At 43.3% G+C, this 21534-nt stretch overlaps 2 protein-coding genes across 4 annotated transcripts; one reads left to right on the top strand and one right to left on the bottom strand.

The window, feature by feature from the left end:
- The first annotated feature begins 1291 nt into the window (after window positions 1-1291).
- On the top strand, window positions 1292-13311 carry sgsm3 (small G protein signaling modulator 3). Of its 2 annotated transcripts, XM_068719003.1 has the most exons (22): window positions 1292-1475; window positions 4667-4755; window positions 5075-5160; window positions 5258-5321; window positions 6630-6841; window positions 7027-7134; window positions 7232-7375; window positions 7511-7706; window positions 7861-8006; window positions 8320-8553; window positions 8647-8829; window positions 8921-9076; window positions 9150-9204; window positions 9308-9357; window positions 9493-9645; window positions 9741-9811; window positions 10004-10052; window positions 10231-10316; window positions 10449-10571; window positions 10947-11007; window positions 11111-11182; window positions 11442-11530. In XM_068719003.1, the coding sequence occupies exons 2-21, from the start codon at window positions 4749-4751 to the stop codon at window positions 11180-11182; spliced, it is 2256 nt and encodes a 751-aa protein (XP_068575104.1). In that variant the 5' UTR covers window positions 1292-1475; window positions 4667-4748; the 3' UTR covers window positions 11442-11530. The 2 variants fall into 2 exon arrangements, with proteins under 2 accessions (XP_068575104.1, XP_068575102.1); XM_068719001.1 differs by lacking the exon at window positions 11111-11182 and having other exon boundaries at window positions 11442-13311.
- Window positions 12979-21446, bottom strand: gtpbp1 (GTP binding protein 1). 2 transcript variants are annotated; one of them, XM_068719004.1, is made up of 14 exons: window positions 21033-21446; window positions 19050-19161; window positions 18791-18971; window positions 18422-18605; window positions 17825-17989; window positions 17442-17565; window positions 17097-17211; window positions 16826-16970; window positions 16508-16690; window positions 16195-16330; window positions 15256-15434; window positions 14522-14683; window positions 14206-14256; window positions 12979-14056 (listed from the first exon to the last, which is right to left on the bottom strand). In XM_068719004.1, the coding sequence occupies exons 1-14, from the start codon at window positions 21231-21233 to the stop codon at window positions 13940-13942; spliced, it is 2055 nt and encodes a 684-aa protein (XP_068575105.1). In that variant the 5' UTR covers window positions 21234-21446; the 3' UTR covers window positions 12979-13939. The 2 variants fall into 2 exon arrangements, with proteins under 2 accessions (XP_068575105.1, XP_068575106.1); XM_068719005.1 differs by lacking the exon at window positions 14206-14256.
- Window positions 21447-21534: the final 88 nt, after the last annotated feature.

Here is a 21534-nt window from a genome sequence, read left to right as displayed (position 1 = left end):
AGAATGCAAAAAGTAAGGGATGCACTGTTGCGTAAAAGGGTATTAAGTAAAAGTGAGACACTTAGTGATTTGCATTTTAAAGGATTATCGACCCCTCTGTCAGGAGGCTATGCAACATGTGTTTTCATGCACACACACACACACACACACACACACACACACACACACACATTTATTTATTTTTTAGACATTCAAATTCAGTCCCTTAACTGTGCAAAATGTGCAGCTTTAGCATTAAAGGAGAATAGATGATCATGTGGTTCTAATGCCCACTTGGTCTGACTTCAGCTATAGGCTACTAATGTGAGGTAACACAGGGGGTTTGTCTTCTGAGGCCAATTTGGACTACAGGAGCACACCAGACTTAAATTATAATATTTTATTTTAGGTGTGTGTTTGTGGGTGAGATTGTTGGTGGCTGTGTGGAGGTGGAAGATGCTTGTGGGAGCTGTGATCATGGAACATATAGTATGCTGTTAGGTCTTATTTTCAATGGTTGAGCTGCAGTATAACGAATGTGAAAATGTGGAATAGCTTGTGCTCATTGCACTAGAGACATCTTGTGGAGCAATCGTGTAAAAGCATTATGTTTCAACCATCAGTTTAGATTAGTTTAATCAAGATTTGTCTCTTAGGGAAATTAATGAAAAGGATAAATACTGGTCTTCATTGTGATGACCAAAGAATCAAAGATGCTTACACTGAATTTTACCACTTCTGTCAGTTACATCCATAAACAACAGCATCTTTCAATTTAATATGACAATTATTTTTGTAAGGATTGTCTACCCATGCTCGAACTTAGGGCTAAGAAAATAACTTGAAAGGAAATCATTAGAACTTAAAGACTAGTATGATTATTAGGCTATAATATAATTTTAAAGTTATTGGTGCATCATACCTTAAAAAGAGCATAAAACACTATTGATGTATACATTTTTGTTATTGTCAGTTGATCAGGGACACATCCTCTTAAAGAAAGCATGATTCAAAAGGTGTAAAAATAAAAAATAAAAATAACAAATACACAAACAATCGGCATGGGGGGGGTCCATGCAGGTGCTTTGTGAGCAATAACTGTTCCATGGTTATTGCATCTCACAGTAATATTGGTAGGCTGCTAGGGAATCGTGACTGGTTCATTTTTGCACTGGAATGAATGAGGAAACTAATGAATGGCGCTACAAACAAAAAACAAAAAAACGTCGTGTGTCTACGTCATCTCTGCGGAAGGATATGTTCTGTGAGAAGTGTAGTTCCGGGATCGGGAACTACTTCTCAGGATGGAAAGGGAAAACCTTAAAGGGTGCAAGGATACGACGGAGATACGCGCCGCTAGCAGGTGCACTACGTAGCGAAATTACAAATACGAGACGAATGATGGCATAGCATATGGCGTTTCACCCCTTATTCAACGACAGAAGACACGGTCGCCACAAAACAAATCCTTGTGCTTTCACAAGAATAATGTCACGGTAAGTTATGCTAGCAGGGTAATGGTCATCACTGTATGTGACGTTAACTGTTAACCTGACGTTAGCTAAGCGAAAGGTAGCATGTTTGGCTAACAGCTGACAGTTATGTGTTAATAACGTTACATTTGCATTGGTCTCTGAGACGGACGTTAGGAGTTTTAACAATTTGTAGGCATGCTTTAGGTTTTTTTGCAATCGTCAGTAGAATGTGTGAAGTCGGTCCAATAGTGTTGCCATTGAATTTTAAACTACAATTCATTTTGTCGTCTTTTGCCTGCATTTGACGTCAGCAGGGGGTTTGACGTAACGTTAATTCAGCTGACGTTTACTTCATATTGAACATTAACAAAATGTCCACAGTGATGGTGATATTGCATAGCTCACAAAGTAAGCAGAATACTTTTCATATCAGCTCAAGTTTGACTTAATCGTGTGCGTGTCTAAGGAACAACCGTGCACATCTTTAGCTTTTTCAACATAGCTTCTTGGTCAACTGACTGGTTTATCAGATATTTCAGTTTACATTAAACCGTGTGTGTGTGTGTGTGTGTGTGTGCGTTTGTGTTAAAGGGAGACATACGGAAAGACACACACAGTCTGCCAAACAGTACACAGGACTGTCTATCATTATTCAGCCAAAGCTGCCTTGGCAGGGCACGAGCCTGTAATTGTCCGACATACATGGCTGTTCAGGGTGGGCGTACTCGCGAGCGGGCAACATGAGTCACCATTGTTGTAGTTACTGGGAAGAACAACTGACTGAGGTGTTAGGATGTGGGAGGGAGGGAGCTGTCTGGAGGGCAGGCCAACTGGGCAACACAAACTCCGTTATCAGGGTAAAAATAAGAACTCCACTGCTTTTAAAAGGAAGGAAGTTTTTACTTCTCACACACACACACACACACACACACACACACACACACACACACACACACACACACACACACACACACACACACACACACACTCTCTCGAGTACAGCAGGATGTTGCTTTATTTGCAACAGGGTGTTGACCACTGTGTGCAAACACAGGTGATCTCAGCCGCACCTCAGAGCTATTGGGTTTCTTCTTGTTGTTTCTGGGAGTTTCATATAATCTGTTATGGGTTGGACGATACATATACTGTGGAATCATATACGTTTGTAACGGGTCAGATTTTGCTGTGTATGTTGTGGTTGCGGTCTCTTCAGTAGGAAGTGCTACCCTGAGCCTTCCACTTAGCACTTATTGTATTCATACTAGCTTGTTGCACTTATTGTATTCGTATTACTTATAGCACTAACTGTTTTTCTTGTTTCTGCACTGTACTTTGGCTCTGAGTTATGCTCTGCTTCATGCTCTTAGATGCTTGTTTGGAAAAGGAAATGTACTTATGACTTCTGGTGACAAGTAGTTCTTTTGATTACCAATGTTGAATGCACTTATTGTAAGTCGCTTTGGATAAAAGCGTCTGCTAAATGACTGTAATGTAATGTACCTCTGGTTGAATCTGGCCATTGTGGGGAGTGTTGTATGATTTATTTATTTTATTTTATTTTTATTTTTTATTTTTTTCTTGTCTTTTTGACAAGAGACCAACTGCTACTGGACTTTTGAGGTCAATACTCATATTTGAATTCCATAGTGTTGATCAAATGCATCGGCTTATATTTTATTTTACATAAACATTTTTGCTGAAGAACCCTCAAATTCCTTATAAAGGACTAAATCTGCCTAAACATACCCAATATGATGTATCTGTGGTAGTCCAGTGTTGCCCTCGATTCTTGACATAATATAAAGTTATTGATGGAGGATTCTGTTTACTCCAGAGGTAACTTCAACCACAGTAACAACTGATTCCCACCACCAGCTCCTTGCCATTAGATTGTAAACAACCTAGTTGTATACAATTGTAAGATTTGCCATTGTTCTTTGCATTAACGATCAAATCATAGTACAACTCTGACAATAAGGATTCAAAATTATGTTGTTTTTTTTTAATTGATTGATTGCTTTGTTGATACAATAACTACAAAAAACTTCACATCAGAAAAGAACAGCAGAACATTCGTAGATTTGACCGGCTGGAACCATCATCTGTTTGGCATTTTTATTGGAAGAATGAATGAATTAACCTTTTTAAAACAATTGCTTATGATATTGATGTTGATTTACTTATTCTTTATAAAACTAATGTTTCAGATATAACTTTTGCTTCAGTCTGCAGCAGAATTTTGCAGTGAGATTGTCAATATAAACAGTTTGCAGGGGGGGGTCTCAGTCATGTTGGTTTTCTTGGCAGATGATTGAACTGTTTGTGTTCTTGTAAGGGAGTCGCTCCAAAATCCCAGTACTCCCCTGAGCTAGCACACACACACAGAGCGAGCCTGAAAGTGCTTGGCCCTCCTCCAAACCCCAAATTGATTTCTCATCTCTCTTAAGTCCTAAATCCCTGTTCAGATGCTGCGAGCCTGCTGCTGGAATGAATCATTTTGGCTGTGTGTGTGTGTGTGTGTGTGTGTGTGTGTGTGTGTGTGTGTGTGTGTGTGTGTGTGTGTGTGTGTGTGTGTGTGTGTGTGTGTGTGTGTGTGTGTGTGTGTGTGTGTGTGTGTGTGTGTGTGTGTCAGTACTCCAATTGGTGTCCCCTCTCAGGATACTTCATATGAAGAAAAAAGCTTCACTAAATGTTGTTGAGACGGCTCTCTCTGAGCATTCTCACAGAATGTTTGTTCATTTTGCTCCCGGACTTTTACAAATGGAGCATGAACACACACAGTTAAGTTAGGTAATTAGCCTCTGGTCAATACAGCAGTCATATGGTAAGAGAAGGGAGACCAGAATATCCCTCTTGTTCTCTCTCACTTGTTTGCGTAGAGCCTCTGAATCTCTTCCTTTAGTAATGCTTGAAGAAGGAACATTACTTTGGGACAGAATAGTTGGACTTACTGTAAAGTTTCTTTTGTTTACGGCAAAGAGGTCGGATTTCAGAAGGTAATAACTTAAAATCAATAACAGAAGTAGATGAGGAAGAAGATGATGGACTTCATTTATATGATGTCAGATATTGCCTATAAATAAGTGTCTTTTGTTCTGCCGTGGGTGGGTTGTCACTGCAACATTTAAGTCAACCTTATTCATGCTGCTGACTAACATGATGATTAGTTTGCGCTTGCCACCAACTACTTCTTCTCTTTGTCCTTTTTACAGAGTGGGTGCTGTCTGCTGACCTCCTTTCTCCAAAAGTGACTAATATTTGTCTATAGAAGCCGTTCACTGTACTTACAACAACATGTCAGGTAAAGATTTGAATGAATTTGGTGCAAAAGGCTTTTATTTTGAAGAGGGGTTTTCTCAAATACACACTGACCTGGGATTGCTGAAATTACATGAATTGTTTATATTTGATAAAATGCATTAAATTCTATCACAATAATGAATGTCTTTCTACTTTGGATTTATTTTGAAATCTCATTTGTGTTTTCAACCGGCTTTAGTATTGTAAAGTGTGTGTGTGTGTGTGTGTGTGTGTGTGTGTGTGTGTGTGTGTGTGTGTGTGTGTGTGTGTGTGTGTGTCATATGTTCTGTGTAATTAGTTGTGCTCTGTCTCTGTTTTAGGAACCTACACACCGGCCCCTGGCGGCCCCTTCTCTGCTCTCACCCCAAGCATGTGGCCCCAGGACATTTTGGCCAAGTACCATCAAGTGAGGATGTGACTTCATGTGCAAAAATAGTCATTCAACAGTCACCTTTACCATTTCCTCTACTAATGCTATGCATGTTATTTGTCTCCTCTTGCAGAAAGAGCCCTCAGAACAGCCTGAACCTCAATATGATGAGTTTGGCTTCAAAGTAGACACTGAAGGTAATGTGTTGACTCGCATTCACACATCGGGGCCTATTTCTTCTGCCCTCACTCTTCCTCTGTAATGAAGTTCCTGAATCCCAGTCAAGAAACACAAATGGAAATTTCCATATTTGGTCACAGTGGCTACAGTACATTACACAAATGAAGTGCATGTGATCTCAGAGTTATGACTGCAGCTTTTTATGTCTCGCCTCTGGGGGGGGGGGGGGGGTTTGTAACACTTTAAACGCTAGGTATGTTTTTGTACAAGGTCTGTTTGGGGAAGCTGTTTTCTGTGCTTGGATTCTGCAATTTTGTCTGGCAGCACTATTTTCTGCATTCATCTGAATGTTGGTATATTTAATGTTGGTTGTTGTTTTTGCTCAATAGTTAAAGGTGCTATTATTAATAACATTCAGTAATTAGATGTTGCTGTCTCCCTTCCCCGTTCTATTGCATTCCCTTCACAAGAAGTAGTTGGTAGTTTTTGTTTCAATTTGCCAAATTGCAATTTAATGGGTTATTGTTGTTCGGACGATTAAGCTATCTAATATGTGCTAACCTCAATTAGACGACAGAATGTCCAGGTCTGCTGCAGCCTGATGGAGAGCTGTCAGACAGCAGAGTCAGTGAGGCCGAGCATGCAGAGGCTGCCTCCTTTTGTCACTGGTGACGTTACTGGAGGGAAGATGGCCGCCTACCGTCAAACTCAGCCATTTATCCCTTCTTTTTCAAACTAACTGTCAGCTTAATCTCTGACGACAGAGATCCCACAGGATATACCCACATCATTATACCATTGGCTTACGAGCATTGTTCAACCAAACGTCAGATATCTTCCACAGAGATAAACACAATATTTATTTTTGTCAACATCTTTTTAAATGATTAATTCAGAGTCATATTATTTTTTTATTTTTTTTTATTTATTTTTTTTAGGAAAAGTAATACTTTTAATCAGCACGTTTCTGAAAGTTGATGTGGATGTATTAATTTTTTTAATTATTTGTCTACATAAAAGGTTATTAATATAACATGGAAATACAACAAACAAACTGTCAACTGCTCAGTGGACAGTGTATGTCTCCACCTAGTTCTATTTTTGTCTTTGTTATTTAGCCACTTGTCTCTTATCCAGATCTTTCCCCTCACTCACCTCCTTTCCTTCCATGTCTTTATCATAATTGGTTACATAACATTGTACTTGAAATCATTTCCCCATACCTCAATTCAAGAGGTGGAATGGGCTTTACTTTTATTACCATTTTGATTTACAAGTAAACCCGAACACTACTAATCCTGATGTGTTCCTCTCTTCTCACTCAGATGAAGGGAAGCCCAGGTCCTGGCTGGGCACTGAAGGCTCACCCCAGCGTGAAGACCCCCAGCAGCGGTTGCGCTGGCAAGCCCACCTGGAGTTCACCCACAACCACACGGTGGGCGACCTGACCTGGGAGCTCATTGAGCCGGTCCTCTCCCGCTCTGAGCGTCTGCGCACCCTGGTGCTAGGTGGCATACCACACAGCATGAGGCCACAGGTAAACAGACGTGCTCAGCATGGGAGAGCTGTTTAACTTATTGATTAGACGTGGTACACATTGGGCTGAAACACTGGCCACAATAGTCAAAAGTGAATTCATAAAAATGAATCTTATTGTCAGTAGAATGCTGCAGTTGCCCTTTAAGTATTGAAACACTGCATTAAAGCTATTCTGTGTGTTAGCTATGGATGCGTCTGGCTGGAGCTCTGCAGAAGAAGAGGACCTCTGAGATCTCTTACAGAGAACTCATCAAGAACAGTTCTAATGATGACACCAGCTCAGCTAAACAGGTAACATCCTCAGCTTCTGTTCACGTAACCAAAACAATCTTATTGCACTTCTTGAGAATCATGATGCGATTGTTCCTCGTTGACCTCTGTCCTTCAGATAGAGAAGGACCTGTTGCGGACTATGCCCACCAACGCGTGTTTCTGTAGCATGACGAGTGTTGGAGTGCCGAGGCTGAGACGGGTACTGAGAGGTCTGGCCTGGCTCTACCCAGACATTGGGTACTGCCAGGGCACCGGCATGGTGAGAACATGTCTATACAGAACCTGTTGTCACCACAAACGACTGCATTACACCAGCCAGCACACTCAGCATTCATATAAATGCTCTCATCACATTTACAGTACATGCATCACCCCTCTGTCTCGATCTCTTCAGGTGGTTTCCTGTCTGCTGCTCTTCCTCGAGGAGGAGGATGTGCTTTGGATGATGTGTGCTCTTATCGAAGACCTCCTTCCTCCGTCCTACTTCTCCTCCACTCTGCTGGGCGTCCAAACGGACCAAAGGGTCCTCCGTCAGCTCATTGTTCAGTACCTGCCGGCCCTCGACCGGCTCCTGCAGGAGCATGACATAGGTAAGGATGGATGTTATGGAAGGTGGTGCGTGGGTTCAGAGGGGCAGCATGGGCATTCAAAGAACAATGGATTACCCAACAACCTTTCAGCTATCTGCTGTAAACTGTATATCGTATACAATATGTAACCTCCTCCTCCTCCTCCTTTATACAGAGTTGTCGCTGATCACACTGCATTGGTTCCTGACATCATTTGCCAGCGTGGTGGACATCCGTCTGCTCCTCAGGATCTGGGACCTGCTCTTTTACCAGGGCTCACTGGTGCTCTTCCAGGTCACACTGGGCATGCTCAAAATCAAGGTATTTGCACTACACCACCTTTTTTGTGAGCTCTGACCCCCTGACAGTTCTTTTTTTTTTTTTTGCTTACTGCTTTAGAGTTATTTTATTGTGTGCAATTTTCAATCTTTGCTTTACAACACATGCCAACATTCACACAGACACATTCATACACTTGCTCATCAGGTACAGGAACCTTTGATTACTAGACAAGCTTTATCCCCTGAGACATGTCACCAACAGACACACTAATGTAGCTAGAAACCATCAAGCATTCACCAGCTCCTTCTTCATTGACAAAAAAAACTGTTCCTATTGACTCCCTCATCTCCAGGAGGAGGAGCTTGTGTCCTCTGAGAACTCGGCATCGATTTTTAATACTCTCTCGGACTTGCCAAGCCAGCTGAGAGATGGTCCAGCAGTTCTCGGGGAGGCTATGAGGCTAGCAGGGACTCTGTCCCAGGAAACACTGGAAGCCCACCGGCACAAGCACCTAGCCTACATCCTAAATGAACAGGCACAGCTCAGCAACGGAAACAACACGACACTCAACACCAATCTCAACAAGGTCAGTTGTTGTAGTCTTAGTGTGCTGAAATATCAATTATTTAAAAAAAATAATAATAATAATTTCATTTCCCCTGTGTTTGTATGTGTTCAGGTGGTGAGGAGACAGTCCCTGCGCAGGAAGTCCACCCTGAGCTCTCTGCTGTTTGGGGAGGATGAGGCAGAGGCCCTAAAATCCAAGAACATTAAGCAGACAGAGTTAGTAGCAGCCTTGCGAGAGGCCATAACCCGCACTGCAGAGCACTTCCACTGTCTGGACCCTTGTCACTCCAGCACCGTGAGTTCACCCGCTGAAGCTCAAAGAGAGTAGTTCAGACCATCCACTTTGCCTCAGTTTTGCCCTGACGTCTCCCGTGTTGTCTCTCCAGGAGCTGACTCCTGACTACTCCATGGAGAGCCACCAGCGAGATCACGAAAACTTTCTTGTGGTGTCTCGCAACCGGCGGAGACGGGGAAAGGCTCTGCTGGACTTTGAGCGTCACGATGACGATGAGCTCGGCTTCAGGAAGAATGACATCATCACTGTGAGTCATGAATTGCATCACTCGCACCTCCCCGCTCACCTCTGAGTCTTATACAGCTGTTTCTCTCTTTCAGATCATCTCACAGAAAGATGAACACTGTTGGGTTGGAGAGCTCAATGGCCTCAGAGGTGTGTGCTTCTTCCTCTGTATCAACAACACCCAGTGCTGCCATTACTGATTTCTCTTTAATCTGTTTTGAAGCTCATTTGACAAAGATCTTCTTTTTAACAGGTTGGTTCCCAGCTAAATTTGTGGAGATCCTAGATGAGAGAAGCAAAGAGGTATGGAAGCAGTTAATTATCAGCTTGATAAAACATGAGTGTTTCTATGAGTCGACAGTCCTTTGATGTGTTTACTTGCATCCGGTTTCCTTATTATTAGTGTCCTAGACTGTGATCTTTGCTTTGTGTCTCCAGTACTCACTAGCAGGTGATGACTCGGTGACAGAGGCTGTGACAGACCTGGCCAGAGGAACACTGTGTCCGGCCCTGAAGGCCATTTTTCAGCACGGCCTCAAGAAGCCATCCATACTGGGAGGCCCGTGTCATCCTTGGTTATTCATAGAAGAGGTAGGAGGGATTTTTCTTAAATGGCTCCATGTTGCAGAGTTGTATCAACTTCACCGGAGGACTAAATCATCATGTGTCTTCTTGTTTTCTGTCAGGCGGCCAGTAGAGAGGTAGAGAGGGACTTTAACTCAGTCTACTCCAGACTAGTGCTGTGTAAAACCTACAGGTAAAACTGTCAACCTGTAGTCTAATGAACATTTAACATGGCTGTCAGTGTTCTTGAGGACTGGATCATCCATGCCTATCAACATGAGCTCCTGGATGCACTTTAAATTGCATATAAAAACAAATGAGATGTTTACTGTCCGTAAGAACTGTGGAGTCCACTTTCAGCTTTTTCTCTCTCGGTCTTTACCAGGTTAGATGAAGATGGGAAAGTACTAACACCAGAGGAGCTGCTATACAGAGTAAGTAAGAATTTACTCTTATTAGTAAAAAAAAAAAACAAGCACACTACATGTTTGTTTTATTCAGCTATGTTAACTGCAGTGTGAGGGTTAAAGTGAAATCTATTCATTTATTTTATGGACATGGAAGTTTGTCCCAGTTGAATGTAAAGTAGGAAGTGCATCTGTCTCTTCCCAGGCGGTGCAGTCAGTCAACATGAGCCATGACACCGCACACGCTCAGATGGATGTCAAGTTTAGGTCTCTCGCCTGCGTCGGCCTTAAGTGAGTTCTCATGACTGACTGACTGACTGACTGACACACACACACACACACGCACAGACACAGAATCAAAGTCATGTTTACAGAGAGCACAGTTTTAGGTTTTAATGTGTGTCTACCCCCCCCCCCCCCCAGTGAGCAGGTGCTGCACCTATGGTTGGAGGTGTTGTGCTCCAGCATGGCTGCTGTAGAGAAATGGTATCATCCATGGTCATTCCTTCGCAGTCCTGGATGGGTTCAGATCAAGTGTGAGCTCAGGTAAGAAACACTACGGCCCGGTTTTGATTCTTTCGGTCTCCGTTTCAGAGAACATGAAAGTCTCAGCTAGAGCTGGATGCCTGGAAAAGTGGAAAGTTTGAGCAAACAAACCAGGAATGGCTAAATGTGATAAGCTGTCAATGACTCTGTACAGAATTCCTGAAGTTGGTTTGCAAAATTCACCGTACTTCCACATTTCCACCCCACACACACACACACACACACACACACACACACACACACACACACACACACCAGTAGATAAAATAGCATTGAATGTCTAAAAAAGGCTTGAACAACAAAAATGAATTTGTATGTGAATATGGATGCATAATAACACAAATAATGACCGTTCTGCTGCTGTTGTCTCCTCAGGGTGCTATCAAAGTTTGCCTTCAGCCTCTCCCAAGATTGTGAGCTGCCTGACAAGAAAGAGGTGAGAGAAGGAGATAATCCTCCTCTAGAGCAGCAGTAGGCAAGTCTCACTATTCAGACGACAGTATTCAGGGGAGAACAACTTTGACTGTATGCTGTTTCAGAAATCCGCTATTCTGAAAGCCGAAGTTATGGATGTGCTGGTTGAGCACCACCTCTTTAGTTGGGACCTCTAGGTAACGTGTGACGTATGAGACGTGGATGCTTTATTTATAGTCTTTAGTTACTACTTTACTTATCCGCTGATTTAAGACTGAGACACTATTTCTCTTCTTAACTCAAACTCCTGTAGCTTATTTATATTTGATCTTTTGAAAAAGTGAGTTTTCATCAGCGGTCAAAAACACGGTACATTTTTTTTAAAATCATCTCTGCTGTAGTGCTGATTTTTATCTTTAGGTAAAATCTCTCCACCTTTCCTTTTTTGTTTTCCAGGAGAAGGAGCAGAGGCCGCTGAAGGAGGGGGTGCAGGATATGTTGGTGAAACACCATCTCTTCAGCTGGGACATCGATGGCTAGACACGCTGCAGAATATGGCTGAATCGCACGGTGTCCTGCGTGTCTGTGTCTAGTCGATGTCTCCTTACCCGTCTTTTTTTCACAGATTGTCAACTATAAATCGGACACCACTGTCTGCCACAGACACTCTCAGACTCTGTCGCCTTCCAGCATCGGACAAAGGCCGACCAGTTTGTATGTGCTGAAGCACGTGTGCATTAAAATGCATACTTCATTTTAATTCAGACCCAGTGTAGGAGTTTGCACTACATGGTGCAAACTATATATATACTAGTAGAACACTCTAGTACAGAATAGTCTGTACCCACAGGACCAGAGCACTCGCTGTGTCCTAACAGGAAGTATTTCTTCAGTACTCACTGCTCTGAGGGTTCTCTGCAGGAGTGAGTCTGTAAAAACACTGGTCCTAAAGACCACCTGGCCCTGTAAAGTCCCACATAATAAGACCAAAACGGAACATTCCTAAACATGGAGCTGTAAAGTTACAAATTATTTTTTTTGAGAGGAATGCTACTTACCTCAATATCATTAACTCCATAAATGTTTCATTAAATACTATTGTTGCACATGCCGAGTAAAGCCTTTTTGTGTGTGTGTGTGTGTGTGTGTGTGTGTGTGTGTGTGTGTGTGTGTGTGTGTGTGTTACCTGAACAGTCTGCACTTATATGACATCATGTAAATGAAGCAGATCAATACTCTGTGTTTCAATCTATAGTAAATAAATGTTGCATATAATTTGTAATGTTTTTGTATCTAAAGTGAAACTATTTTGCGTGTGACTAAATGTGCCCTTGCAGGTTAAAGCAACTTAATTTAGAATTTTAACTTTTATCGTTCTTACTCGAAACACTGATCTCCAAACTGACCTTCAGTTGTGACTCAAAGCTGCACTTCATCAGAAAACAGGAAGTGTTTATTTAGTCAAAATGTTGACCGTTCTTGATAACGGGGGGACTGTAAGTGAGGACTTGAGAAGGTTGATACGCTGATGCTCTGTGCATCACAAAATAGAAATACTTTTCTTTTCTAGTTTTTGGGTACTTTTGCTGATGACAAACATTTCGTTGTGTTTGTCATATTCCTGCCAAGCTAATTGGATCTTTCAGGTGTTGAAATGGTTCTTTCTATTTCAGTTGAGAAACTCTTTGGACTTCATTGTTAACTGTAACTTCCCCATGTGCAGAAAACACAACATGGTTTTACATGTAGCCTTTGTAAATCACATGATTATCAAAAATGTAAAGTCCAAATACACAATATTCTGTCTACTTTCCATCTAACATAGTATGGAAATGTAGCTTAAATGAGTCGCAGTATATTGGAGAAAAAGAACACTGTAAACATAATGAAAACCCATCTGTTGTGTTAAATTATTTAAGTTAAAATATGTTTTCATTCTTAAATAAAATACAGAGCATTAAGAGGAAATGCACATGGAAAAAAAGAATCAAAGTTAAAGTTCAGCATAACCTGTTTATTGATGGTCAGCTTCGTAGCGGCAACGTGTGTTTAAAATGTCACAACATGTTAACAGCAACAGGCCGTAACGCATGGGGTACTAGAGTTACAAGTAGCACTGCAAGTACTGCATGTCTTATAATCATGAGGATAATGTGCTGTATCTGTAACAACACTAACTGTATACGTCTGTAACGTGGCTGACTGACGGTGGAAGCATGACGGATACTGAATCTAAAGAGTGCGAGAGAGAAATCTGAGAACCATCTTACTGAGTGAAACGTTCTGCATGTATGCCAAATAAATAAGTGACGATTATAAAATGCAACCGCTTATATTTTCCATATATCTAGAATTCAAAATCACCGTGTGCCTTCTGCTACATTCATTTATTTGCATACATTTTGTACAATGGAATCGTCCAATCGGAGCACACCTAACATCTAATTTACATAATTATGCAGTATAAATAGTACATGAATTGTTTTTTGCTGCAAATACACAGGGAATGCATGGGGGAGGGGGGGTTCACATATAGCTGCTCATATCGGTACTGGATCTTTGTTTTTCGGTTTAGCCTTCTTCCCTTCCGCTCACGTTGAGCTGGAGGAATGAATCGTAGATTTCATAGACACATTAAATATGCGTAAAATTAAATAAATCATCATCCTAAGTGAGGCTAACCTCAAACCACACTGCTTTCCATCACCCAAACCATTCACAAGAGTAAAAGGCAGCTGACGTTAAAATGCATTAAAAGGTTAGGGGTTTTTTTTGGTTTGGGACGCACACCTTTGTGTTCCCTTTTAAATAAATAATGTAGGACCCGGTGTGAAAAGGCAAGGAGCGATAAGACTAAGGAGTGTCTTGCTCCAAACATCTCTGTCCTTCATGATTCGTGGAATGAAGACACTTGGTGGAGCGATGGCAGAGAGGGAGCTTCAGAAGAGGGCAGTTTAGGAACCTCCTGTTCCTGAGGAGGGAGCCGCCGTGGAGTTGCTGCTGCTGCTGTTCTGGCCTTTTCCTTTGTGCCTCTGGCCGCCCCGTCTCCTGCCGCCTCCTCCAGACTTTGGCTGCGAGGGAGAGATAACAAGAACACTTGACGAGGCGCCTTCAAGACCAGAAAACATTATTCACTCCAAATGTACCAAGCTATGAACTCGACTATCTCCCCTTTTCAGCTCCTCCACTTTTCTTGTTCCTTTGAATCGACTCATTTTACCTTGTTCTCTTTGTTGCCCTCTTTTATCTGAGGCTCTTCATCTCCCTCTCCCTTAGGAAGCCAGCCACGCAAGCAAAGGAGGGGCGGGGGGGGGGGGGGGGGGGGGAGTGAAGGAGTAATGTGGCGTGACAGTTAAAGTTTAGGATGAAAGAAGACGAAATCAAAGCAGGATGTGTTGAGTGGTGGAAAAGATATTGAGAGACAAAAGGGAGGAGGACACAGAGCAGTTAACGAGTTAGAAAAGAGCAGCAATGTTAGGGAAAGTACACAGGGAATCCAAAGGAACAAGGAATACGACCGCACTCTTGTGTCTCACCGGCTGTGTTGCGTTTGGGCCTGCTGACTGTGCTATCGTTGCTGCCTCGTCGGCGGCTGCCGTGGTGCCGTCCTCTTTTCGCGGCGGCGCCTTCTTTGTAGACTGCATTTTGATTTGTGGAGGTTTGGAATTGGATGGTAAGTTATTGGTGGATTGCAACAGCTGAAAAGAATAAGAGTCAATATTTGAGTCTCAACAAGATTAAAAAAAAAAAAAAGAGAATCAGCTACTCGTGATTTAAAAAAAATGCTCATTAAAACAGGAAAATTCCACATTTCTCAGCCTGAAACCATATCTGGGAAGAATAACTGTAACAAGGGAGTCGGTTTAGTAATTATTACAAAGACATGGCCTTCATTTAAATTCTTTTCCACAATTCTTTGCTCTTAAAACGAGGAAATATTCTTCTTCAGGTCTTTAACCTACTCTTAAATGCCGAGTGAAAATATCTTGGGTGTATAAGATGGTTATGGTCGTCTGTGCAAATGGAATTTCTGAGTTAAATGTAATGAATGATCTTTGTAAATGGAGCCTGTCTGCTCTCGCCCTGTGGAAATTGGCCATCAGCATTTCAGATAATGTCCTGAACATTATTCAGTTTAATAATTAGGGCTTTAGGCACTGGCAAATCATTGTAATGGGGGGGGGGGGATGTATATCTCTGAACTACTACAGTGCCCCCATCCTCGTGCTCAGTCATATTCGCAGTGTCAGCACAAGTCCTTGTGTGTTACCTTAGTGATGGTACCCACAGCCTTGGTGCGTCCCTCCCTGAACACCAGCCTCTGGTCGCAGTGCAGGTACTCGGGGGTTTTGATGAAGCGGAAGTGGACTGAAGCCTTGTCGCCTGTCCGTAAGCAGTCTCTGTTCATGGACAAGATGGTGGCCGTCTGCCTGATGCTGCCACAGTGGACTGAGTGGTGGGTGAGGGAAAAAACAGAAACAGGGAATAATGACTCTATGCATACTGCAAGGGGAACAAGGAATCACCAAAATAACCACAAGCACTTATTGCTAAAAGGAAAATTCACAGATGTTTTCTCTTTATCTCTATCTGTCAGAGAGAGAGAGAATATAGTGTGAAAAACGTCTGCAGTTGTTACTGATGTCCTCGGTGTGGCTGGAGCTCTGTTGCTAAATCCCTTGTTCTTCCGCTTCCCACATGGTATGAGGAAGAACTACAGAGTGCTACTCTCAGCTTTAGTAGCTGTGGAGCGTGATGCCGCTCAAACACTTCCTTGTTCTCTTCGCTTGTGTTACTTTCCAACCGTGAACATGGCCTCCCAAAACACGAGTGCAGAGACGTTAGATAGATGTCGTGGACAAGAGCGGGGAGAAAGCGGCGCGTAAAGCCGGCATTTTTTTCACATCTTACTCTGTGAATTAAGGATTTATTTCGACCAAACCAGAGTTGCTGATTGTTGGAACAGTGGACACGAATATGAACCCCCCCCCCCCCCCCCCCCACACGTTTCCGTGTCATTGTTACCCACCCATGGCCTTGTTCTCTCTGAGTGACACCTTGAGGTGGCCTGCTATTAACCTAACAAGAAATTAGTTTGTGACTGTGCGCCGTTTCCTTTAAAATCAAATCCGAAATTAGACAAATTGTCTCTTGAATGAGATTTTGAAGGGCTTTCATTTTGAAATGCTACATCAGAATTGTTACCCACCCATGGCCTGGTATCTGGGGGATATCGTGGTTGGGTGATGCAGCACCAGGATCTCAGCCTCAAACTCCCAGGTAGCCTGCGGGCACAACCTTGGGGAAACCATCACCATGCCTTTTCTTATGGACGAACGCTTGATCTACACAGATAAGGGAAATTACCATACAGTGACCATGCTGGTGATACACAACCATGCCTAAAAACATTAATACTGTACATGGAGCGAGCAGTTAATTCATTCATCATAACAAAACAAACAAAGGCAGTCCCAAATCCCCCCCCTAGATGCTGCTGTGGGAGATTTTTCCCTTCCTACCTTTTTGAGGGCAAATGAGGCGGTCTGGCCCCCTCTCACCTCCTTCACAGGCATTCTCTTGCGGTGGATTGATTTCACAGCAATGGGGATGAAGCTGCCCAAAGGGTCTGGTCCGAGTAGCATTGTATCATTCAGACGTATGAGTCCGCGTAAAGTTGTTCCTGATACGACTGTCCCCACTCCCTGAGACACAAACAGAACACAACCGGTTGTTTAGACAGCATAGTGCGGGTGATGAGTGAGGTTTGTACCTGTGGCATGACACACCTCACTCATATAAAATGCTTTTAGTGATAAGCGTTGTTTACTGGACAGTACCGGCACAGAGTAGGTGTCGTCTATCTGAAACTCAGCGGGCTGGTCGTCACGGTAGGACGTCCTGGAGGAGAGCAGGTTGAGAAACATCTTGAGCATGTCCATGTTCTCTCCAGACACATTGGAGATCTGGAAGATGGGACACATCCTGGGGTGGGGGGGGGGGGGGGGGGGCAAATCACACACACACACACACACACACACACACCAACACACAGGTTACAAAGGGTAGCTGTACAGCTTACTCTGAATCTGGCTGGGACAGACTCGGTACCTCTCCGAGCTGAAGTTTGAAGCCGTGACGATGACGTCGTCCTTGTTCTGGACCAGGACGGGGATCTTCCTGCAGCCGGGGGACTTCAGCAACCTCTGGAGCAGCTTCAATGTCTCTGTTGCGAGCAAAGCACGACCGCAACAATTATGGCACATGGCCGTATAATAAGCATATCCAAAACGTTTACGAATCACAATACGAGACGTGGTGCAACTTTGAGACACGACGGGGAAAGAAAACAGCATATTGAGGCACACTTCCTCGGCTGCTCCTGTTGCTGCATTGTGTTTTCAAATGTAAAAGTGAAACATGTTTATAACAGAGTTATAACTCCGCAGGACTGACCTTGCAGGATGTTGGCTGGACACATGTCTATCTTGGTCACCACTACAAACACAGGCACATTGAGGGCTAAGGCCAGGCCCAGGTGCTCTTTGGTCATCCCTACGATGCCTGCATTGCTGCCCACCTGGCCAAGAAAAATCTCTTTTTATGTCTTATTAAAAGAAACATTTGTTGCACATTGTGGAGACGGAAGACAAAACATGGTTGAAATGTTTCATGCGTGTGTATATATTTACATAGTAATAGCAACAGACATTTAAGAGTTGTTTTTTTAAAATATATGGCACCCATTCGTGACAGTTATTGGCATGATGCCAATTTCCTACTGCTCTCATTCTCTCACACACACACACACACACAGACACACACACACAGACGCTCACCATGAGCATGCAGAAGTCAGGCAGGTGTCCGGTCATCCCAAACACGGTGGTCTTGAGGTATTTCTCGTGGCCAGCCAGGTCTATGAAGGTGATAACCTTGGAGGACTTCTCACAGATTTTGGTCCAGTCCAGACTTCCTCCATGACTATCTGGTTTGTTTACCACCTGGGGCCACACAGACAGGGGGCGGAGTTGTATCCGCATCATTCCTACTGTCTCATGTGCTCATACAGTAAGCAATGTTTTTTCATTTCCCATCTCTCTCCTGGTTGTATTAAGTACTATAAAGGCTAAATAACCGGTACCCAGTGCTGTAGAAAAGTACCTTAACTCTGACTTATGATGCAGTTATGGTGCTGTTATGAGATATATTAGCTGGTGCACTTGGATCACCTTACAGTCACTTCTCTGTTCCCTGGATGCCATTCTCTACATTCCTGTTATCTTTACTCCTTCTAAAGATGAGCCTGCTTCTCCTACTCTTATGGTCAATATGTTATTCAGAATAACATCGCATGTGAAAACCTCGCTGTGTGGCGCTAAGCTCAGTGACATCGATGACTTGCTTCTCTGCTCTGTCGCCTCTCTAGCCCTCACCTGTCCCTCCTGGTCAAACCCCAGGATATCGTTGCCCACACTGCTGGTCCTGCCACTCTCCATCTCGTGTTTGTGTCTGAAGAGCTTTTGGCGGGCAAAGCCCCTGCCATTGTCCAGCTCTCCGTGCGTTAACACTCCCAGCAGAGTACTCTTACCGGCATCCACGTTACCCACGACTGCAACCCTGAGGGGGTAGAGGAGTATTCAAAATATCAACCAAAAAACTGTAGCAGGAAGGCATTTACTTTGTGACGCGTCTCATTAAAGAAGGGGAAGGAGAGGAAGTGTCATCATAGCAATAGGTGCTGCGAGTGTTACTCGATTATAACCATAATAAACTTTTGTTAAGTCTAATCTCTGACCACCCACCTGACCTCCAGGAAGTCCAGCTCACCCACACGCCGGCGGATCAGGTAGTCGCGAACCAAACCGGCAGCCTCATTACGCTCTCGGAGAGTAATGAGGTCAGCATCCACCTGCTCACACATGGAGCGCACCGTGGCTGCTGAGGCCTCCATGTCCTTCTCATCTAGACCCCAGTCACTACCGTCTACCACGAGAGGGGGGGGGGGGGGATTTAGTAAAGTGAAAATTAAAGATAGGGAGAAAAGTGTCGGTGCTTTCTCACCTGAGCCCATCCCAACCACGTAGATGGTCTCTCCACATCCCTCCTCCATTCTGTCCCGTAGCTGGCGGAGTAACGAGTCATACTGCTCTCCATTTGGGCTAACAAGTGCCAGCTAGTGGGTTTGTGCATGTGGGAAGGAAACAAGAGAGGGAAAAAATAGGCCATTGTTGGAGTTATGACGATACGATGATAAATTTATGATCAAAGCAAGTCCTTTATGCCATGAGTTACAATCAGTGACAGTCATGACCTGTTAAAGGGTTTTTGGAGATAGCACCAGATGTGGTTGCTTTTTCATGAGAGACAGTGACTGGACTTCAAAGGAAGCAACACTTGGGGGCATTTTTCCCCAACTCAAACTCAAAATGTCAGCCACAGTAGAAAGTAGGCTAAAGCTAGAGGGAATGGTAAGTTGAAAAGCTGCTCTCCACACACACACACACACACACACACACGCACACACACACACACACACACACAGCTGTCTCTCTTCCCATGAAACACCTCAAGGTTACATGTGAACCCAGTGCTGTGGACTAAATAAGATTGTCCGTGGTGTAGAGTGAGTTTCATGTTTCATACACACACAAATTACAGGATTGAGTTCTTCATAAATTAAATAACTTCCAGTACCACTGGCATGAACGGCTGACAACTCAATGAAATGGGACACATGTACCTTCCTGTTGTGAAAGTGTGTGCGTTTTATTAACCCGCCGATTGTCTACAATTAAGACAACTTCCCATGTGAATGATGCATGCTGGGACTTTCTTATTTCACTATTAAGAAAAGTGGTACAGAGGGGCGTCCCTGAAAAACCCTAGTTATGACAGTGTTATTAATAGCACAGTATATGCGAAAACATTTCAAAGTAAATTGATGGTGTTACTGAAGAAATGTCATGGTTCAGCATACAATACAGCTCCTGTCATATTGACAGGAGCCAAAGGTGGACAAGGGACCTCCTCCCTGATGCAACCCTGTGTGATGGTAGTGTAACACCATTGTAATGTGTAATGTGACCCTTCGACACAAGCCTGATTGTCGTTTCTGTCATACAGGTTTAACAGGTCTTATACTGTACTTTAAGTAAACTTAAAATAGGTCTGTGGCCTCATGCTGTTTTCTTTATTATTGCTAACAGGCATTGTTTTTTGGCATGGCAAGGCAAGGCAAGTTTATTTGTAGAGCACATTTCAACAACAAGGCAATTCAAAGTGCTTCACATAAAACCATTAAAAGCATCAAAACATAATGCAAAAGAAAAGGAGATTCAAAAACAATTAAAAACATTCATTGAAACATTAAAAACAGTCATTAAAACACTAAAAAGCTACAAACAGAATAGATGGTAGGTTATTACGTCATTGTCACTGATTTATAGCTACTTTTAATAGTTCAAAAATATGTCTACAGCCTAATGGTCTATTATTTGAAATGTATTGATCATATAGGCATTATTGCAGGCTAACCCTGACCATTATCTTGTTGCCTTGTATTACATCAGCCTGTGTTGTGTTGCATGTCAAGATGTCAATATTATGGTTTGTTTCACAACAAAGTCGAACACGTTTTCATTCTTTTCTTTCCTTTCTTTAGACAGTAGCAGTGTCCCCTGATACTGTCAGTTGGAGACATGTTGTGGTAGCATATGGTAACGTTACAAGTGTGTTTCCACTGATAAGCAACGATAACGTGAGCGTTCAAGCATCAGCTGGGGGCTAGCGTTAGCCACAGCTAGCTACTTCAACGTCAGCAAAAGCGAAACCCTGAGCGGAGATAGTCAGACGTGTGTAATTACTGAGGCTAATCAGTGGTTACATTATAATGCAACTTATGTTTGTTAACCACAAAGCTCTATTACATGCAAGAAACGCGTATCTTTTGTTTTTCATTCATTCATTCATTCTCAGGAGCAGCTAACTAACGTTTACTAACGTTAGCTCGGCCATGTAAGTTAGCAATGCGGGGCCTCGCGCTACCTTGTTGGTGAAGTCCACCCCGCGGTCCTCGAGCTCGCCGTTCATCATGTCCCCGTCCTCGAAGTAGTCGTCCTCGGCGTCGTCCCCACATCCTCCCCGGTCCGGAGCGAATATACTCGCGGGGACTAAAGCATCAGCCATCAGCGGTATGGTGCCTGGGCTTATTATACCTGGCTCGTGCGCCGCTGCCATTGATGCCATCTTCTACGCCAGCCTTGCAAAGTGAGAAATGTCAAGCTGTTGTGATGACGGCCGGCAAAAAAAACCAAACACGCGCACACGCTGGAGAGTCCACCGCAAAGCTCTACCGTTAAACACAAGGTGTGTTAGCTAGGCTACAGATAGGGACGGTAGACAGCGTTACGTCCAGCTGTTACGCCTCACTTATGCACACATTACAACGACGTGCTTATTTATATGCCGTCAGTGTACATTCAAGCCAGTTAAAAGTAAATTGCCACCACCTTATCAATATTAATAAGGTAGGAGAGGGTTAGCGTGT

The sequence above is a fragment of the Cebidichthys violaceus genome, unplaced genomic scaffold (genome assembly GCF_023349555.1).
Source record: "Cebidichthys violaceus isolate CVI_PGR_0920_01 unplaced genomic scaffold, fCebVio1.0.p SCAF_23, whole genome shotgun sequence".
NCBI classification, from domain to species: Eukaryota; Metazoa; Chordata; class Actinopteri; order Perciformes; family Stichaeidae; genus Cebidichthys; species Cebidichthys violaceus.
Note: the sequence above shows the minus strand (reverse complement) of the source record. Positions and strands in the feature narration are given on the sequence as shown.

What these genes read in the sequence shown, in the direction of transcription:
- sgsm3 (XM_068719001.1), top strand. An exon ending in CTTCAAAGTAGACACTGAAG is followed by an intron (nt 5,322 to 6,629) that starts GTAATGTGTTGA and finishes CTTCTCACTCAG; the next exon opens with ATGAAGGGAAGCCCAGGTCC. An exon ending in GGAAGAATGACATCATCACT is followed by an intron (nt 9,077 to 9,149) that starts GTGAGTCATGAA and finishes TCTCTCTTTCAG; the next exon opens with ATCATCTCACAGAAAGATGA.
- gtpbp1 (XM_068719004.1), bottom strand. Translation starts at nt 21,233, where the DNA reads ATGGCATCAATGGCAGCGGCGCACGAGCCAGGTATAATAAGCCCAGGC. An exon ending in TCCAGCCAACATCCTGCAAG is followed by an intron (nt 17,212 to 17,441) that starts GTCAGTCCTGCG and finishes TGCTCGCAACAG; the next exon opens with AGACATTGAAGCTGCTCCAG. An exon ending in CCTCATTTGCCCTCAAAAAG is followed by an intron (nt 16,331 to 16,507) that starts GTAGGAAGGGAA and finishes TTATCTGTGTAG; the next exon opens with ATCAAGCGTTCGTCCATAAG.